We start from the raw sequence: 20493 nt of genomic DNA, 5'->3' as shown, positions 1-20493 counted from the left end.
CGGTCCCCCAATTTCTCCGAACAGTCGTATCACCACGGGGCCCAGAATCAATGAGTAATAACATAGAAAACTGGCCAAAATGAACTAAATCTGCGACTTTTGACGAGGTCCTTGTAACGGTCCCTGAAGTTCCCGAAAGTTTGTAGCGCCATGTGACCCAGAATCAGTGAGTAATAGCATAGAAAACAAGCCAGAATGGACAAAATCAGGAGTTTTGACGAGGCCCCGTAACCGGTCCCCGAAGTTCCCGAACGTTTGTAGCGCCACGGACCCAGAATCAGTGAGTAATAGCATAGAAAACTAGCCAGAATGGACAAAATCTGCGAGTTTTGACGAGGTCCCCGTAACGGTCCCCGAAGTTCCCGAACGTTTGTAGCGCCCGGGACCCAGAATCAGTGAGTAATAGCATAGAAAAATGGCCAGAATGGACTAAATCTGCGAGTTTTGACGAGGTCCTCGTAACCAGTCCCCGAAGTTCTCGTACGTTTGTAGCGCCACGCGAACCAGAATGAGTGACTGATACGTCTCAAACGTATCTATAATTTTTGATGGTTTCACGCTGTTATCTTGCCTTCTTTGTATGTTTTATGTACCTTTTTATATCTTTTTGGGACCAACTTATTTATTCAGTGCCAAGTGCGAGTTCTTGTTTTTCCCTATTTTTGACTCTTTTCAGATTTGATTTTGGAACGGAGTCCAAACGGAAGAAAAACCCCGAAATGATTTTTTCCCGAACGGAAGAAGTCCAGGGGGCTTTTGGGCCAAGCGAGGTGGGCTCCAGGTAGCCCACAAGCCCCCACTCTGCCACCAGGGGGGAGGTGGCGGTGGGCAGACTTGTGGCCTCCCTAGCCGCCCCCTGACCTAGGTCTTGCGTCTATATATTCCCATATATTCCGCAAAAAATCAGGGGAGCCTCAAAAATACTTTTCCGCCGCCGCAAGCTTTAGTTTCCGCGAGATCTCATCTGGAGACCCTTCCCGGCGCTCTGCCGGAGGGGACTTTGGAGGTGGAGGGCTAATTCATCATCATCATCGCCCCTCCAATGACTCTTGAGTAGTTCACTTCAGACCTACGGGTCCGTAGTTACTAGCTAGATGGCTTCTTCTCTCTCTTGGATCTTCAATACAAAGTTCTCCATGATCTTCATGGTGATCTATCCGATGTAATCTTCTTTGGCGGTGCGTTTGTCGAGATCCGATGAATTGTGGACTTGTGATCAAATTATCTATGATATATATTTGAGTCTTTGCTGATTTCTTATATGCATGATTTTATATCCTTGTAAGTCTCTCTGAGTCTTGGGTTTTGTTTGGCCAACTAGATCTATGATTCTTGCAATGGGAGAAGTGATTGGTTTTGGGTTCTGCCATGTGGTGACCTTTCCCTGTGACAGTAGGGGCAGCAAGGCACACATCAAGTAGTTGCCATCAAGGGTAAAAAGATGAGGTTTTTATCATTGGTTTGAGATTATCCCTCTACATCATGTCATCTTTCTTAAGGCGTTACTCTGTTCTTATGGATTTAATGCACTAGATGCATGCTGGATAGCGGTCGACGTGTGGAGTAATAGTAGTAGATGCAGAAAGTATCGGTCTACTTGTTTCGTACGTGATGCCTATAGAAATAAGCATTGCATAAATATCGTCACGACTCTGCACAGTTCTATCAATTGCTCGACAGTAATTTGTTCACCCACCGTCTACTTGCTTTCATGAGAGAAGCCACTAGTAAACACTACGGCCCCTGGGTCTATTCACATCCATCGTTTACAACTCCGCTTTCACTTTGCTTTGTTACTTTGGTGCTTTCAGTTCTCACTTGGAAAACAATCTATAAGGGATTGAAAACCCCTTCATAGCGTTGGGTGCAAGCTTTTGTGTTTGTGTAGGATCTTGAGATACTCTTCCGCGGGATTGATACCTTGGTTCTCAAACTGAGGGAAATCCTTACCGTCGCTGTGCTACATCACCCTTTCCGCTTCGAGGGAACACCAACGCAAGGCTCCAAGGCCATGGGGGAAATCCTTTGCATACTTGCTTAGGAAGTCCCTTAAGGCGTAGCCGCAGCTGAAGGATTCGTGGTGCCGTCGACACAACTATTTCTGGCGCCGTTGCAAGGGATACACAACAGCCATCAGAAGTATTTCTGGCACCGTTGCCAGGGAGGAGCAATCAAGATCTATCCAAGTAGGTCTCACAAACTCTTCTCTTCCATTTACTTTTGTTGCCAGTTGCCTCTCGTTTTCCTCTCCCCCACTTCACATTTGCCGTTTTCATTTGCCTTTCTCCTTTGCCTTTTTCGTTCACCCTTTTCTCTCGCTTGCTTTCTGTTCGCTTGTGTGCCATGTGCCCTCAATATGTTTGCATCTTCGCTTGCTGAAAATCTAGTGATATGGATCCTCATCCACTTGCTAGTCTCTTTAAGAGACCCACTCGTGTGGAACAAATTGCTAGTGAGTTGAGGGCAATTGACTATTTCTTTGGAGTTTTGCGTAACATGCGTGAATCTGAAAATTGTGAGGAAGAAATTCATGAAGTGATTCACGAGGGTTCCTTGGATCAAAAGCATGATTGCAATGGTTTCACTATAAATTCTATTAGTGTCAATCATGCTAAGAATATGCAAAACCCTAAGCTTGGGGATGCTAGTTTTGCTATGACCACTACTTATGGCAATACTCATGATTGGGGTGATGATCTTTCTTATGATCTTGAAATTTTTTTCAAACCTCATGATGAATATGATATTTGCAACAATACTGAAAGTGGGATTGGAGAAGTCATGACTTTATTTGATGATAGTCCCACTATTTTTGAAGAGCGTCAACTTTGCATGCATGTGGATCATGAAAAGAATATCCTATGGGATAGCTATATTGTTGAATTTGAATATGATCCCACATGTAATTTCTATGAGAGAGGAAAATATTTTGGTATAAACTTTCATGTTACCAAATCACCTCTCATGATGTTGAGATTGCTATTGTCTCTTTCTTCTTCCTTGCATATGGTAACTATTGGTTGTCTTGACAATCTGTTTTCCTATAAAATGCCTATGCGTAGGAAGTATGTTAGACTTAGATGTGGTTCTCACATGCTTTAGGATGCTCTCGTTGTGCTTCAATTCTAGTCTTTTGTGAGAGCATCATTGAATGCCTAGCTAAGGGCGTTAAACAAAAGCGCTTGTTGGGATGCAACCCAACGAATTTATCCTTTTTATTTATGCTTTGTGTTTTCCACACTTTCATAATTCTGTTATGATTGTGTTTTTTGTGTCTCTTTTTGCGTTTGTGCCAAGCAAAACCGTTATGATTAGTCTTGGGGATGATCGTTTGGTCATGTTGGGAAAGACAGAAACTTTCTGCTCACGAAAAGAATTTTCGTTTTTTTTCTTCTGTAGGAGCTTTTGAGTTGATTCTTTTTGATGCTGATTTCTACGCAAATTCTTTCGATTGTCGTAATGTTTCAGAATTTTTGAAGTAACAGAGGTATACGAAACATACAGATTGCTACAGACTGGTCTGCTGTTAACAGATTCTGTTTTTGTTGTGTTGGTTGCTTATTTTGATTAAACTATGGATAGTATCGGGGGGTATCAGCCATGGAAGATTGAAAGTACAGTAACCCAACATCAGCACAAGTAGAATTTAAGTTGCTACAGTACCTAAGGAAGTGGTGGTTTACTTTCTTGTACTAATGTTATCACGAGTTTCTGTTTAAGTTTCGTGTTGTGAAGTTTTCAAGTTTTGGGTGAAGTTCTTATGGACAAAAAGATAAAGAGTGGCAATATCTCAAGCTTGGGGATGCCCAAGGCACCCCAAGAGATTAAGGATGTCGTAAAAGCCTAAGCTTGGGGATGCCCCGGGAAGGCATCCCCTCTCTCGTCTCCAATCCATCGGTAACGTTACTTGGGGCTATATTTTTATTCACCACATGTTATGTGTTTTTGCTTGGAGCGTATGGTATCGTAGGAGTCTTTTATTTTTTTTGTGTCACAATCATCCTTGCTTCACACCTAGAGAGAGAGACACGCACTCACCGTGATGTTGTCGAGCTTCACTTATATCCTTTGGTAGACAATTCAGCTCACATGTGCTTCACTTATATCTTTGAGCTAGATACTTTTGCTCTGTGTGCTTCACTTATATCTTTTAGAGCGCAGCGGTGCGTGGCTTGGTAGTTGATCTATGCTTTGAAAGTAGTCTCAAAAGGTGTAGTTATCCAAAGGGATACTAAAACTTCCACCTTCATGTGCATTGAATAGTTAGAGAAGTTTGATTCATCTCAATTAGTTTTGAGTTGTGGTTATGGTAATATTGAAGTCATGCTAGTAAGGTGTTGTGGATCTAGAAATACTTGTGTTGAAGTTAGTGATTCCCGTAGCATGCACGTATGGTGAACCTCTATGTGATGAAGTCTGAGCATGATTAGTCTATTGATTGTCATCCTTTGCGTGGCGGTCGGGATCGCGCGATGGTTTATACCTACCAACCCTTCCCCTAGGAGTATGCGTTGAATGCTTTGTTTCGATTACTAATAAAACTTTTGCAACAAGTATATGAGTTCTTCATGACTAATGTTGAGTCCATGGTTTAGATGCACTTTCACCTTCCACCATCACTATCTTCTTAGTGCCGTGCAACTCTCGCCGGTGCACAAAACCCACCATTAACCTTCCTCGAAACAGCCACCATACCTACCTACTATGGCTTTTGCAAAATCATTCCGAGATATATTGCCATGCAACTACCACCATGACATGTGCCACCACGTCTACATTGCCATTGCATGATTGTAAGATAGCTAGCATGATATTTCCATTGATGTCTATGCCATGCTAGATCGTTGCCACGGTACACTACCGAAGGCATTCAATATAGAGTCATAATTGCTCTAAGTTTTGAGTTGAAAGTGTGATGATCATCATTATTGGAGCATTGTCGCACGTGAGGAAATAAAAGAGGCCAAAGAAGCCCATAAAAAAAAGAGGCCAAAGAGCCCACCAAAATAAATAAAAAAATGAGAGAAAAAGAGAGAAGGGACAATGCTACCACTTTTTCCACACTTGAGCATTTTGAGCATCAAGATCTTCATGATTGAGAGTCTCTCGTTTTGTCACCACCATATAGCTAGTGGGAAATTCTCATTATATAACTTGGCTTGTATATTCCAATTATAGGCTTCCTCAAAATTGCCTTAGGTCTTCGTGAGCAAGCAAGTTGGATGCACACCTACTAGTTTTCTTTAAGAGTTTTCACATACGTGTAGCTCTAGTGCATCATTTGTATGGCAATCCCTACTCATTCACATTGATATCTATTGATGAGCATCTCCACAGCTCATTGATATGCCTAGTTAATGTGACTATCTTCTCCTTTTTGTCTTGCAACCCCCACCACATTCCACACCATCTATAGTGCTATAACCATGGCTCACGCTCATGTATTGCGTGAGAGTTGAAAATGTTTGAGAAAGTAAAGGTGTGAAAAAATTACTTGGCCAATACCGGGGTTTTGCATGATTTAAATTCGTTGTGCAATGATGATAGAGCATAGCTAGACTATATGCTTTTGTAGGGATAACTTTCTTTTGGCCTTGTTATTTTGAAAGTTCATGATTACTTTGCTAGTTTGCTTGAATTATTATTGTCTCCACGTTAATAGCAAACTATTGTTTTGAATCTAATGGATCTGAACATTCACGTCACATAAGAGGAATTACCAAGGACACCTATGCTAGGTAGCATGAAAGCATCAAAAATTCATTCTTTATCACTTCCCTACTCGAGGACGAGTAGGAGTTAAAGCTTGGGGATGCTTGATACGTCTGAAACGTATCTATAATATTTGATGGTTTCACGCTGTTATCTTACCTTCTTTGTATGTTTTATGTACCTGTTTATATCTTTTTTGGGACTAACTTATTGATTCAGTGCCATGTGCCAGTTCCTGTTTTTCCGTGTTTTCAACTCTTTTCAGATCTGATTTTGGAACGGAGTCCAAACGGAAGAAAAACCCCGAAATAATTTTTTTACCGAACGGAAGAAGTCCAAGGGGCTTTTGGGCCAAGCCAGGTGGGCTCGAGGGAGCCCACAAGCCCCCACTCCGCCAGCAGGGGGAGGCGGCGGTTGGCAGGCTTGTGGCCTCCCTGGCCGCCCCTGACCTAGGTCTTGCGCCTATATATTCCCAAATATTCCGCAAAAAATCAGGGGAGCCTCGAAAATACTTTTCCGCCGCCGCAAGCTTCCGTTTCCGCGAGATCTCATCTGGAGACCCTTCCCGGCGCCCTGCCGGAGGGGACTTTGGAGGTGGAGGGCTTCTTCATCATCATCATCGCCCCTCCAATGACTCGTGAGTAGTTCACTTCAGACCTACGGGTCCATAGTTAGTAGCTAGATGGATTCTTCTCTCTCTCTTGGATCTTCAATACAAAGTTCTCCATCATCTTCATGGAGATCTATCCGATGTAATCTTCTTTGGCGGTGTGTTTGTCAAGATCTGATGAATTGTGGACTTGTGATCACATTATCTATGATATATATTTGAGTCTTTGCTGATTTCTTATATGCATGATTTGATATCCTTGTAAGTCTCTCTGAGTCTTGGGTTTTGTTTGGCCAACTAGATCTATGATTCTTGCAATGGGAGAATTGCTTGGTTTTGGGTTCTTCCATGTCGTGACCTTTCCCAGTGACAGTAGGGGCAGCAAGGCACACATCAAGCAGTTCCCATCAAGGGTAAAAAGATGAGGTTTTTATCATTGGTTTGAGATTATCTCTCTACATCATGTCATCTTGCTTAAGGCGTTACTCTCTTCTTATGGACTTAATACACTAGATGCATGCTGGATAGCGGTCGACGTGTGGAGTAATAGTAGTAGATGCAGAAAGTATCGGTCTACTTGTTTTGGACGTGATGCCTATAGAAATAATCATTGCATAGATATCGTCACGACTCTGCACAGTTCTATCAATTGCTTGACAGTAATTTGTTCACCCACCGTCTACTTGCTTTCATGAGAGAAGCCACTAGTAAACACTACGGCCCCCGGGTCTATTCACATTCATCGTTTACAACTCCGCTTTTACTTTGCTTTGTTACTTTGGTGCTTTCAGTTCTCACTTGGAAAACAATCTATAAGGGATTGACAACCCCTTCATAGCGTTGGGTGCAAGCTTTTGTGTTTGTGCAGGATCTTGAGATACTCTTCCGCCAGATTGATACCTTGGTTCTCAAACTGAGGGAAATACTTACCGTCGCTGTGCTACATCACCCTTTCCGCTTCGAGGGAACAACAACGCAAGGCTCCAAGGCCACGGGGGAAATCCTTTGCATACTTGCCTAGGAAGTCCCTTAAGGCGTAGCCGCAGCTGAAGGATTTCTGGTGCCGTCGACACAACTATTTCTGGCGCTGTTGCAAGGGATACACAACAACCATCAGTGACTAATAGCATAGAAAACAAGCCAGAATAGACAAAATCAGCGAGTTTTGACGAGGTCCCCGTAACCAGTCCCCGAAGTTCCTAGATAGTTTGTAGTGCCCCGGGATCCAGAATCAGTGAGTAATAGCATAGAAAACTGGTCTAAATGGACCATATCCGCGAGTTTACACGAGGTCCCCGTAACGAGACCTCGAAGTTCCCGAACGTTCGTATCTCCCCGGGTTCCAGAATAAGTGAGTAATAGCATAGAAAACTGGTCAGAATGGACCAAATATGCGAGTTTTGATGAGGTCGCTGTAACCGGTCCCCAATGTTTTCCGAACGTTTGTAGCGCCCCGGGACCCAGAATGAGTGACTAATAGCATAGAAAACTGGCCAGAACAGACCAAATCTGCGAGTTTTGACAAGGTCCCCATAATCAGCTCTCGAAGTTCGCGGAACATTTGGATCGGAGCGGGAACCAAAATCTGTAAGTTATAGCATAGAAAACGTGCTAGAATGGACCAAGTCTGCGAGTTTTGACAAGGTCCCCATAATCGGACCATGAAGTTCACCGAAAGTTCGGATGGCCCGAGACCCAAAATCACAGAGTAATAGCATAGAAAACTTGCTAGAATGGACAAAATTTGCGAGTTTCAACAAGGTCCTTGGAGTTCGTGGTACGTTTCTAGTGCCCCGGGACTTAGAATCAGTGAGTAATAGCATAGAAAACTGTCCATAATGTACCAAATCAACGAGTTTTGACGAGGTCCCCGTAACCGGTCCCCGGATTCATGGAACGGTTGTACTGCCCCGGGACCCAGAATCAGTGAGTAATAGCATATAAAACTGTCCAGAATGGACCAAATCAACGAGTTTTGACGAGGTCCCCGTAACCGGTCCCCGAAGTTCCTGGAACGTTTGTATTGCCCCGGGACCTAGAATCAGTGAGGAAACTGGCCAGAATGGACCAAATCAGCGAGTTTTGATGAGGTACCCGTAACCGGTACACGGAGTTCGTGGAACGTTTGTAGTTTCCCGGGTCCCAAAATCAGTGAGTAATAAAATAAAAAACTGGCTAGAATGGACAAAATCTGCGAGTTTTGTCGAGGTCCCGATAACCGGTCCCCGGAGTTCGTGGAATGTTTGTAGTGCCCGAGACCCGGAATCAGTGAGTAATAGCATAGATAACTGGCCAGAATGGACCATATCTGCGATTTTGACGAGGTCTCCGTAACCGGTCCCCGAAGTTCCCGAACGTTCGTATCGCCTCGGGACCCAGAATCAGTGAGTAATAGCATAGAAAACTGGTCAGAATGGTCCAAATCTACGAGTTTTGACGAGGTCCTCGTAACCGGTCCCCGAAGTTCCCCGAAGGTTTGTAGCGCCACACGACACATAATCAGTGAGTAATAGCATAGTAAACTAGCTAGAATGAACAAAATCAGTGAGTTTTGATGAGATCCCATTAACGAGTCCCTGGAGTTCCTGGACCGTTTGTAGTGCCCCGGGACCCGGAATCAGTGAGTAATAGCATAGAAAACTGGCCAGAATGGACAAAATCTGCGAGTTTTGACGAGGTCCCCGTAACCGGTCCCCGGAGTTCCTGAAACGTTTATATTGCCCCGGGACCTAGAATCAGTGAGTAATAGAATGGAAAACTGGTCAGAATGACCAAATCTGTGAGTTTTTACGAGGTCCGTGTAACAGGTTCCCGAAGTTCCCCGAACGATTATAGTTGCCCCGGGACCCAGAATCTGTGAGGAAACTGGCCAGAATTGACCAAATCAGCGAGTTTTGACGAGGTACCCGTAACCGGTCCAAGGAGTCCGTGGAACGTTTGTAGTTTCCCGGGACCTCTAATCTGTGAGTAATAGCATAGAAAACTGGTCTGAATTGACCATATCCGCGAGTTTACACGAGGTCCCCGTAACCAGACCTCGAAGTTCCCCGTGTTGGAATTATGCCCTAGAGGCAATAATAAATATAGTTATTATGATAATTCCTGTATCAAGATAATCGTTTATAATCCATGCTATAATTGTATTGAATGAAGACTTATATACATGTGTGGATACATAGACAAAACACTGTCCCTAGCAAGCCTCTAGTTGGCTAGCCAGTTGATTAAAGATAGTCAGGGTCTTCTGACTATGTACTAGGTGTTGCTGCTTGATAACTGGATCACGTCATTACGAGAATCGCGTGATGGACTAAACCCAAACTAATAGACGTAGCATGTTGATAGTGTCATTTTGTTGCTACTATTTTCTGCATGTCAAGTATTTGTTCCTATGACCATGAGATCATATAACTCACTGACACCGGAGGAATGCTTTGTGTGTATCAAACGTCGCAACGTAACTGGGTGACTATAAAGATGCTCTACAGGTATCTCCGAAGGTGTTCGTTGAGTTAGTATGCATCGAGACTGGGATTTGTCACTCCGTGTGACGGAGAGGTATCTCGGGGCCCACTCGGTAATACAACATCACACACAAGCCTTGCAAGCAATGTAACTTAGTGTAAGTTGCGGGATCTTGTATTACGGAATGAGTAAAGAGAATTGCCGGTAAATGAGATTGAAATAGGTATGCGGATACTGACGATCGAATCTCGGGCAAGTGACATACCGAAGGACAAAGGGAATGACATACGGGATTATATGAATCCTAGGCACTGAGGTCAAACGATAAGATCTTCATAGAATATGTGGATCCAATATGGGCATCCAAGTCCCGCTATTGGATATTGACCGAGGAGTCACTCGGGTCATGTCTACATAGTTGTCGAACCCGCAGGGTCTGCACACTTAAGGTTCGACGTTGTTTTATGCGTATTTGAGTTATATGGTTGGTTACCGAATGTTGTTCGGAGTCCCGGATGAGACCAGGACGTCACGAGGGTTTCCGGAATGGTCCAGAAACGAAGATTGATATATAGGATGACCTCATTTGATTACCGGAAGGTTTACGGAGTTACCGGAATGTACGGGAATGACAAATGGGTTCCGGATGTTCACCGGGGGCAGCCCACCCGGGAAGCCCATAGGCCTTGGGGTGGCGCACCAGCCCTTGGTGGGCTGGTGGGACAGCCCAAGAAGGCTCTATGCGCCATAGATAGAAAATCAAAGAGAAAAGAAAAAAAGAGGTGGGAAAGAACAGAAGGACTCCACCTTCCAATCCTAGTTGGACTAGGATTGGAGGACTCCTCCTCCCCTTGGTGCGCAGCCCTTGGGGCTCCTTGAGCCTCAAGGCAAGCCTCCCCTCCCTCCTCATATATATATGGAGCTATTAGGGCTGATTTGGGACAACTTTGCAAGGCAGCCCGACCACATACCTCCACGGTTTTACCTCTAGATCGCGTTTCTGTGGAGCTCGGGCGGAGCCCTGCTGTGATTAGATCACCACCAACCTCCGGAGCGCCGTCACGCTGCCGGAGAACTCATCTACCTCTCCGTCTCTCTTGCTGGATCAAGAAGGCTGAGATCATCGTCGAGCTATACGTGTGCTGAACGCGGAGGTGCCGTCCGTTCGGCACTAGATCGCGGGACGGATCGCGGGACGGTTCGTGGGACGGTTCGCGGGGCGGATCGAGGGACATGAGGACGTTCCACTACATCAACCGCGTTTCTTAACGCTTCTACTGTGCGATCTACAAGGGTACGTAGATCAGAAATCCCCTCTCATAGATGGACATCACCATGATAGGTTTTCGTGCGCGTAGGAAATTTTTTGTTTCCCATGCGACGTTCCCCAACAGTGGCATCATGAGCTAGGTTCATGCATAGATGTAATCTCGAGTAGAACACAAAAGTTTTTGTGGGCGGTGATGTGCGTTTTGCTGCCCTCCTTAGTCTGTTCTTGATTCTGCGGTATTGTTGGATCGAAGCGGCTTGGACCGACATTACTCGTACGCTTACGAGAGACTGGTTTCATCGCTACGAGTAACTCCGTTGCTCAAAGATGACTGGCAAGTGTCAGTTTCTCGAACTTTAGTTGAGTCGCATTTGACCGAGGAGGTCCTTGGATGAGGTTAAATAGCAATTCATATATCTCCATTGTGGTGTTTGCGTAAGTAAGATGCGATCCTACTAGATACCCATGGTCACCACGTAAAACATGCAACAACAAATTAGAGGACGTCTAACTTGTTTTTGCAGGGTATGCTTGTGATGTGATATGGCCGACGATGTGATGTGATATATTGGATGTATGAGATGATCATGTTGTAATAGTTAAGATCGACTTGCACGTCAATGGTACGGCAACCGGCAGGAGCCATAGGGTTGTCTTTAAACTAACGTTTGTGCTTGCAGATGCGTTTACTATTTTGCTAGGCTGTAGCTTTAGTAGTAATAGCATGAGTAGCACGACAACCCCGATGGCGACACGTTTTTTTGTTGCTACTTGTTAATTATTTTTGGAAAAGGTTTGCTACTTGTTAATGTATCTCAACTCTTTAGTTACAGAATGAGGCAACTCTTCTGCTTCCATTTAGTAAAGAAAAGTAAACATACTTATAGACTTCTAATATAATTATATCATACTCCCTCCGTCCCAAAATAAGTGTCTCAACTTTATACTAGCTCTATTAAGCTTAAGACACTTATTTTGGGACGGAGGGAGTATAAAATAGTGGTATACTGGTTTTTGTTTTCCCAAGTTGCACATCTTTGTCAGCAGTGATGTTGAGTGAAGATCAGTTTGCAAGAAGTACCTTTGGTTTGGGGCATGCTAAAGCTGATAGAGGTTGGTATTTTTCAAATCAATTTCTTGGGTAAGGCCTACATAATTTGCAATTGGTATTTCTCATATCAATTTCGCCAACTTTTTCATGAACTTTAGATTTGAATTATATTTATGAAGTGCTTAGGAACGCATTTAATGGCTTAAATATATCAAACGGACCTTAAAAGATGCAGAGCACTTGGTGTCGTAGGTGTTACCTTAGCCGGGGGTGCAGGCAAGGGACTTTCAGCTGTAGGCGATACTGTTTGATTGATCGTGGCACAAAGAGAAGGTGGGCACCTTCTCCCCTGACTGAGATTTATATACACGGTGGGCACCTTCTCGCCCTGATCGAGCTTCGTACGCGATCTCTAACCGGAGTTGCGGCTGGCCACACGGTGGCAACGGGGAGGAGAAGGTGAGGCAGGAGGGAGCCGAAGGGGTACTCACCACTGCCATCTGTGTGTTATGATTTATGTGCACCCGTTAGCTTTAACCAGTCTCTCAATTGCAAACTTGTGATAGGTGTCATGTGGCTGTGACAGACTGACATCTAGAGTGGAGGAGTGGTAGGGAATAGCAGACAGGGACATGATCTGTCCGTTGAATCGTTCAAGGGTCAGCATAAAACAACCTAACATTCTTGCAGACTGTTTGCTTCTTAGTCGGTTAGTCCCTCTCGTATTATATATGTACGTCTTCAAGAATAAAAACAGGAATTACATCTGTAAAATTATTTTGGCTGTAAGAAATCGGCAAACATGGCAGAAAAATGCGACCAGATCTTGCATAGGTGTTACCATATAAAACATGGTTTTTGGCAAAATATCATCCTGGGAGAGTATGCATTTTTTCAAGAAATGATAGCAACACAATGATTCATCTCAAAAATTATGCATGCTGATTTGGATGAAACGGTCAAACTTACATGTGTCATGGATAGTCCTATTGAATTGTCAAGTATGGAATTGCAGGAGTATTCCTTGTGTTTCTCTGATCCTGTTCACTTCCGTTCAGCAACAGTTTATGTGTGACCCATCATGTATATACCAAAACTGAATACTGTTAGGGAAAGGTCTATATTACCCTTTATACTATTTGTGAGGGGGGTGTATCGAAGCGGGACTATGTGTTTTTTTCTGCTTGTTAATTTATCTCAACTCGTTAGTTAGGGAATGAAGCAACTTTTCTGCGTCCATTTCGAAAAGGAAAACAAAACTATTTCTAGACTTCTAGTATAAGTATACCATACAACATAGTGGTAGACTGGGTTTTTTTGCCCAGATTGCACATCTTTGTTCATTACCGATCTGCCATATGCTTTGTCAGCAGTGATGTAAAATGAAGATCACTTTGCAAGAAGTACCCTACGACTGGGGGCATGCATGTTGGCTGACAGCGGCTGGAGGCCTTGTTGACTGGCCTAGCTATCATATGCCATCAAGCATATGGAGCCACTTCTCACTCCTTGATTGCGTCCAGACGAGGGTGGCACTACCACTATCCTCGCTAGCTGCTGCTGTTTATAGAATGGAAATCATTCTCGATCACAAGATCACGCTGGGAGGAAGCTGCGCGGCACCTGATCGAGGCCTTGAAGCTGGGAGGAAGCTCTAGCCTCGTTATCTCTGTTCCCTGGTCGGCATGGACAGTGTATGTACTCCACACACACCTCTGATTCATTCATTTTCTCTCTAGTACTTCTGGAGAACAACGACTTGACCTCGTGCAGTCATGCATATTAATCCATAGCAGTGAAAAAAATAACGTGCCATAGCGTTGCTAATAGTAAGCTATAGTATTTTGAGAAATGACTCGTTAAGAAAAATCTATGTACAACGTCTTCCTAATAGCATATATTTAAGGTGCCGTTATTTTGACATAGCACTTTATTTTTTCATTGATTCAATACCTAGAGTTGAGCTGCCTAAGTAAACCCCACTATTGTCATGGAAGACCGCAGCCATCCAAGGTCTGATGCCTGCATCGACATGAATCCCTGCGCTATTCAACCACGCTATTCAACCACGCTTCCTGCGCTTCCTGTCCGCGACATTTGGTGGGCTTGGCTGGGTACTGGACTATTGGGCCGTCCTCATCCCCCGACTCCAAGACTAGCGGCGGTACCCTCATCCGCGGCGCGCCGCTGTTGCCGGCGCCGGCGAACTGGACCGTGCCTCACGCGCCGCCGCCACTGCTCGCCACGAATCCTCCATCCCCAGCACCACATCTTTCCGCCGCATCCCATCTGCAGACGCGCCGCTCCTAATCGCCCGACTCCGGAGACGGACCCGTCGCCGCCGTCTTCTTCGGTCTGGTACTCACCCAATGCTAGTCGATAGAGGTAACCCCCGCGTCAACTGATCATTCGTGCAACAGGTTCATGGGGGGCAGCTCATATCATATATCAGATCTTCCATTCCATAGGAACGACGACCAACTACACAAGTATGGCATCTGAAGGACAAGGATAAGTCATTACGAGCTGCAGTGGCGTCTTGTACACATTATTGGTTGCTCTGATGTAATGTCATCACATTATACTGGTCGATGGTTACAACTTACTATACAACACAAACGCTAATTGAATAGAAAATCAAATGTGATACTCCCTCTGTACCACGATACTTGTTGTTGTGGAGAACTGAACAAACAAATATTTAGGAACACAGGGAGTAGTATATAGTTGTACATTCCCTAACTTTGGTGCATCGGCTGGCCCAGAATTGGAACAAATGGCTTCAGAGGCATAGTTTCCCTTTTAGCTCCAGTTCTAGTTCCAGCAAAAGCATTTCATAGCTTTGAAAATCTGAATCGTAGTTTATTGTCCAAAGTTCCAAGAAAATGGTTTAGCTGCAGCCAGTGCAGTGATGCTTAATTTCATCCCCTGCACATTGCTTTGCCAGCCCAAAACCTTAAATATTCTGATGGAGGTTATCGCAAAATCCTCTAAATTTCAAGTGGAACTAAAAAGGTGCCCATCAAACTAAGTTATCTGGAGTGGTGCAGGGAGAGCAGATTCCCAATGTAATTTGCCATTTAGCAGTTCTTCTAATTCGAAAGATTTAAGCCATCCTTGAAATCTTTTTCATTGAGGAAACCGTGACATCTTCTTATGCTTACAAACTTTAAGTACATCACCTAACTTCGTAAAAAAAAAATAGCAGTGCAAATTTTGTAGAACTTAAAACCACTTCAATTCTGCGCATTTATCTGCTTTCTTCAGTAACATTTTTGGACATGCTATTAATTTCAAGTTTCTAAAGTAACCCGAAACAGAGGTAACTGGACAAAGAAATTACAACGGAATTAGTTAAAGCTGAGCGGCTTCAGGTTGTAGTAATCTGACAAAAAATACAACATATCATGGCTTTTGATTTACATAAGAAAATCTCCTGTCCTGCCCATTATCTAATTGCCTATCTTTCCAGAATTGCCTCATTTCAGTTGGGCCCCGATACATGTGAAGATAGAGGTGGAACTGAGGAGATCACATTCCTAGCAACAACAAAGTTATGATCAATATTGTTGTCTGCACTCATGGCACCTTCCAAGACCTTGACCACCTCAGACATTTTAGGCCTTCTTTGGCAATCAATCTGCAAACACCACATCGCGAGCTTCATCATCTGAATTGCATCCTGCTTATGTGCTTGCATGTCGTTGCTGTTCCTGTCAATCAAATCTACCAAGTGGTCGTTTTTAACCTTTTCCTCCAATAGGGTAATAAGATGGATGCTCTCTTCTGACCGGGAAGTGTCGAGGTTCTTTCTTCCGCTGATGACTTCCATGACCACAACACCAAAGCTGTAGACGTCAGCCTTTTCTGTGATTTGCGATGTTAACCATTCAGGAGCTAAATATCCAGGTGTGCCTCTCATTCTAGTAACCACCTGGCTCATATCCCTATCAATGAGCTTGCATAGTCCAAAATCAGAAAGTTTAGCATTGAATTCATCATCTAAGAGGATGTTTTGTGGTTTGACATCCAAATGAGCAATCCGTTTTGTGCACTCCTCGTGAAGATAAGAGAGACCCTTAGCTATGTGAGTGATAATTTTGCACCGGATGCTCCAATCCAAAGGAGGAGCATCGTTGTCATGTCGACAATAGATCCATCTATCCAAGGATCCTTTGTGCATATACTCATACACCAGGAGCCTATAGGATTTCTCTGCACAGAAACCAATCAAACTCACCAGATTAATATGATGAATCCTGCCAATTGTCTGAACCTCTGCAGAAAATTCTCTTTTGCCCTGACCAGCTCGATCCAAACGTTTTACTGCAATCATTTCATCCCCAAATTTTCCCTTGAAAACAGACCCAAATCCTCCTTCCCCTAGCTTGTCTGCAAATTGCTCGGTTGCTGCTTTTAGCTGTTGATATGTGAACCTGATTGGTGTTCCTTGTAGCTCCCCAAACTCTTCCTCCTCCTCCATCTCATGTTGTCTATGTGTTCTCCGCTTACATATAAAGTAGGCGAGGAGGAAGACGACGGTAAGCAAAATGAAGCTGCCTACAGGAGCTAGAATTGTCACAACTCTTGTTACAGTGGAGGATTTTGGTTTCATGCTTGTTGGCCCAATAGGCGCAGGCAGAGCCACGGGACTTTCAGCTGGAGGCGACATTGCTTGATTCATCAGGGGACAAAAGACGACCTGGTAGTTGGTGCCCGTCGGGCAACTGAAAGTGCTGCTGGGATCATCCTTGGGGTAGCTGTAGGCATCTGGGCACATCTTCTTAAAGAAGACCGAGTAGTTGGTGGTGCTGCAATTGTGTGCCGCGCTCCCGGTACAGCAGTATTTGTCCTGCTTCAACACCCTGCATGCACTGTTACAACCCCCCGGAGCCTTCAGCTCTGTTGGGCACTGCGATGTGATGTTGGCTGGACAGCGCGGCCCCTTGACGCACCCTGCCCTTCCTTGAACCTGAACCGGCACCGGCAGGAAGTCCATGGGCACGTTGAAGCCGTCCATGAAGGAGATGTCGAAGGAATCCACGGCGTTGAGGCCGCCAAACGCGAACTCACCGAGCGTGCTGGGCGGCCGGCCATAGGCTGTGCAGGCGAGCAAGCCGCCGCAGTCACCAGTTTGGCACGACGACACGTTACCTTCGCCATGGAACGTGCAGCCCGTCCGTGCCCAGACGCGGCCGGATGTGTTGCCGGCGGGGACGTCCAGCACCCATGCCTCCCCTGGATCGAGCTGCCGGCCACCTCCCGGCACGACGGCCGGCCACACGGTGTAGGAGCATTGGTTGGTGATTCCTAGTGTGGCGGCCTCGCCCGTGATAACGAGGACGAAGAGGAAGAGAGCGGAAGCGGCGCCCATCAATGCCTGGAAGAGGAAGAGGAAGAGAACTGGAGAATCAGAGACGGTCTAGGTTGCAAACTTGCAATAGGGCTCATGATCTATAGTGTGACAGCTAACGGAGTGGAAGAGTGGGGATAACAGAGACACCGTTGAATTATTCCGTTCCACGGTCAGCATACAACAGCTAGCCTCTTCAACATGCTGCACAGTGACAACCGTTTGGTAGGACCAGACTTTTGCAGGACTTGTTAGTCCCTTCCGAATCCAAATTGTAAAAAGGATTACATACATTTGTACAGTGCGTCCGTGTAATGATTATAAAAAGAATACATCTGTATAATGTGTTGTTTGGTGATTTTGTCGGTAAGAAATGTACATCCGAGGAAATCTTACATTAGTAAAACGCTCTGTTCGGTAAATGTCGTCCTCAGAGATTGCATATCAACTTCTTTTTTTATGTTGGAGACTTGCCAGATTGCTCATCTTTGCTCATTCCTGATCTGCTTTATGTTTTGCTGTGGCATTCTGATGTGGAATATATATGGAGGCAGCAGATCAAGGAAGAAGCACTTTTTTTTTTTTGAACGGGCAAGGAAGAAGCACTTTGGTGGTGGAGACAAGCTGAAGTTGACACCAGTCGGCAGCTCCCTGGAAGCAGTCCAAGCAGCCGGAGGCCTCCTTGACTGACAGACATGCCCCGTCAAGCGTATGCATCCATGTCTAACTCACCACAACTACTTAATTGCGAGCACATTTTTTGCAAGTGTGGGAATTTCTCAAGTAAATCCATGATTATTTTTTTGAACGTATGAATTTATTTATCCAATAAAATTCAGAAGTCGGTTTTTCTACTGAACGAATGAATGTTTGGCTTTTTCTTTGAACCAGTCGGATCGACGGAGGTGGTTGGCGGTTTGGCGAGGCAAGTTTTTTTTTTTTTTAGGCAAGTGAGGTGGTCCCGACAGCCAGAGTGAATTGCTTTATGGGCCACAGCCCATGAGAACTTTCACGCGAGTGCCAGCATTTTCGAGGGACTCCATAAGCACTACTGTGGAGCTCGCAAATATTTTGTGTGTGTGTGAATGTGGAGCTCCCAAATATGTGTTCATACAAACTGGTTACTTCAGTTTTTTCACGCTCAATCTAGAAAACCTTTCTTCTTCCCACAATCCAATCCAGAAAACGCTATGTGATGCATTTGCGGAAGCTTCTAGAAGATTTCGACTAGTTTTCGGTTCATATATTTTTGTTTGTTCTTCCGGTTTTTTGTTCGAATTTTATTTTTCCATTCTGATTTTCCTTTTATTTTTTAAAAAAATTATGAATTGTATTCAAATGCATGAACTTTTTTCAAACATAGCCAGTTTTCTATGCTATTAGTCAAATCTGAAAAAAAATTAAGAACTTTTCTGAAATTCATTAATGTTTTCTCAAATCCCTGAACCTTCTTACAATTCATGTTTTTTTTCAAAATCATGAACGATTCTGATATTTGTGACAAAAATTCAATTTCGTGTACATCTTTTCAAATTCGCAATTTTTTTTAAGAAAATTGTGAACTTTGTTTAAATCCGTGAAAAAAATGAATTTACGATTTTTTAATGTACAAAAACCAAAGGCTATGTTTTTCCTGAAAACAAACAACACTTATTTTAGTACAGTAATCCAGGCGAGCGAGCGAAGCAGTCTAGCGGAGCAAGGTACCAAGTTGGGCTGCAGCCTGGAATGCTCGTGCGAGCGCTGTTGAAGAGCCTCGCTTGTCAATATATTGGTCGCCTGGAGAGCAACTAATTGGCTAGCATAAGCGTTTTAACGATCATTCCTACGTGTTGTGTTCTTAGTCATCGTCACGTGCCATTCTCTGAGTGTTCCCTTTGATTTTTTATTTTTTATTTTATCGCACACGTTTTTTGACTTTTTAGGTGGATTTCTTTTTGTGTTTTGTTTTTTGCCCTTTTTTTAGCTTTTGCACAAAATAAAACGTGTCCAAAAGCACGGTTTTTTTTTTGGCATGAGAGGACCCTCCCAAAAATAAAATAAAAACATGTTTTTTGTTTTTTTCCTTTTTCCGCGAAAGTTATAGTTTAGTTTCGCGATAGGCATGGATTTGCTTTCGCAAGAGGCACGACCATGCCTCGGAAACGAAAAAAAAAACATGTTTTCTGTTTTCTTTCTCTTTCGTGATTCGAACGGTTTTGCTTCTGCTAGAGGTACGGATTAACTTTTGCGAATGGCACGGTCATGCCTCTCGAAAATAAAAAGGTGATTTTATTTTTGTTTTTTCTTTCGTAAAAGGCATGATTTTGTTTCCGCGAGAGGCACAGGTTTGCTTCGCGGTCGTGCCTTTCAGAAACGAAAAACCCGTTTTTATTTTCTTTCAAGAGAGGCACAGTTTTTTTGTCTGTTGTTTTGTGAAAAAATATGTTTGTAAAAACCTAGCAACATGAAGCCACCTACAGGAGCTAAAATTGCAACATCTCTTCTTACAGTGAAGGGTTTCTCTTTCATGCTTGTTGTCCCAATAGGTGCTGGCAGAGTACTTGGGGTCATAGGTGTTACCGTGGCCGGGGATGCAGGTGGATCACTTGGGGCCGTAGGTGTTACCTTGGCCGGGGGTGCGGGCATGGGTCTTTTAGCTGTAGGCGATCTGCTTGCATTCGTATCAATGATAATGCCCACGGATGTACTGTTCGCGATGGTGGCAACGGGGAGGAGGAGGAGGAGGAGAGGCAGGAGGTGGAGAGCCGAAGTGGCACTCACCACTGCCATTTGTTCCTTTGTGATATGATTTCTGATTGCACTCGTTAACTTGAAGCAGAGTCTCAATTGCAAACTGGAGATAGGGCTCCTGTGGCTATGACAGTAGACTGACAGCTAACAGCCTGGAAGAATGATAGGGATTATATCTATATGTTTTCAGGAAATAAAAAAGAAGAGTTACATCCAGATAATGCGTTGTTTCATGATTTTGACTCTAAGAGCTATGCAAACACGACAGTTAATGCGATCAGATCTTGCATAGGTGTTAT

At 44.1% G+C, this 20493-nt stretch overlaps 1 protein-coding gene across 2 annotated transcripts; it reads right to left on the bottom strand.

Moving 5' to 3' along the window:
• Window positions 1-15458: 15458 nt before the first annotated feature.
• Window positions 15459-20346, bottom strand: LOC123439155 (PR5-like receptor kinase). Of its 2 annotated transcripts, XM_045115902.1 has the most exons (2): window positions 20179-20346; window positions 15459-17451 (listed from the first exon to the last, which is right to left on the bottom strand). In XM_045115902.1, the coding sequence occupies exons 1-2, from the start codon at window positions 20231-20233 to the stop codon at window positions 15593-15595; spliced, it is 1914 nt and encodes a 637-aa protein (XP_044971837.1). In that variant the 5' UTR covers window positions 20234-20346; the 3' UTR covers window positions 15459-15592. The 2 variants fall into 2 exon arrangements, with proteins under 2 accessions (XP_044971837.1, XP_044971836.1); XM_045115901.1 differs by lacking the exon at window positions 20179-20346 and having other exon boundaries at window positions 15459-17557.
• Between the last annotated feature and the right edge of the window lie 147 nt (window positions 20347-20493).

Source organism: Hordeum vulgare, chromosome 3H (assembly GCF_904849725.1).
Source record: "Hordeum vulgare subsp. vulgare chromosome 3H, MorexV3_pseudomolecules_assembly, whole genome shotgun sequence".
NCBI lineage: Eukaryota > Viridiplantae > Streptophyta > Magnoliopsida > Poales > Poaceae > Hordeum > Hordeum vulgare.
Note: the sequence above shows the minus strand (reverse complement) of the source record. Positions and strands in the feature narration are given on the sequence as shown.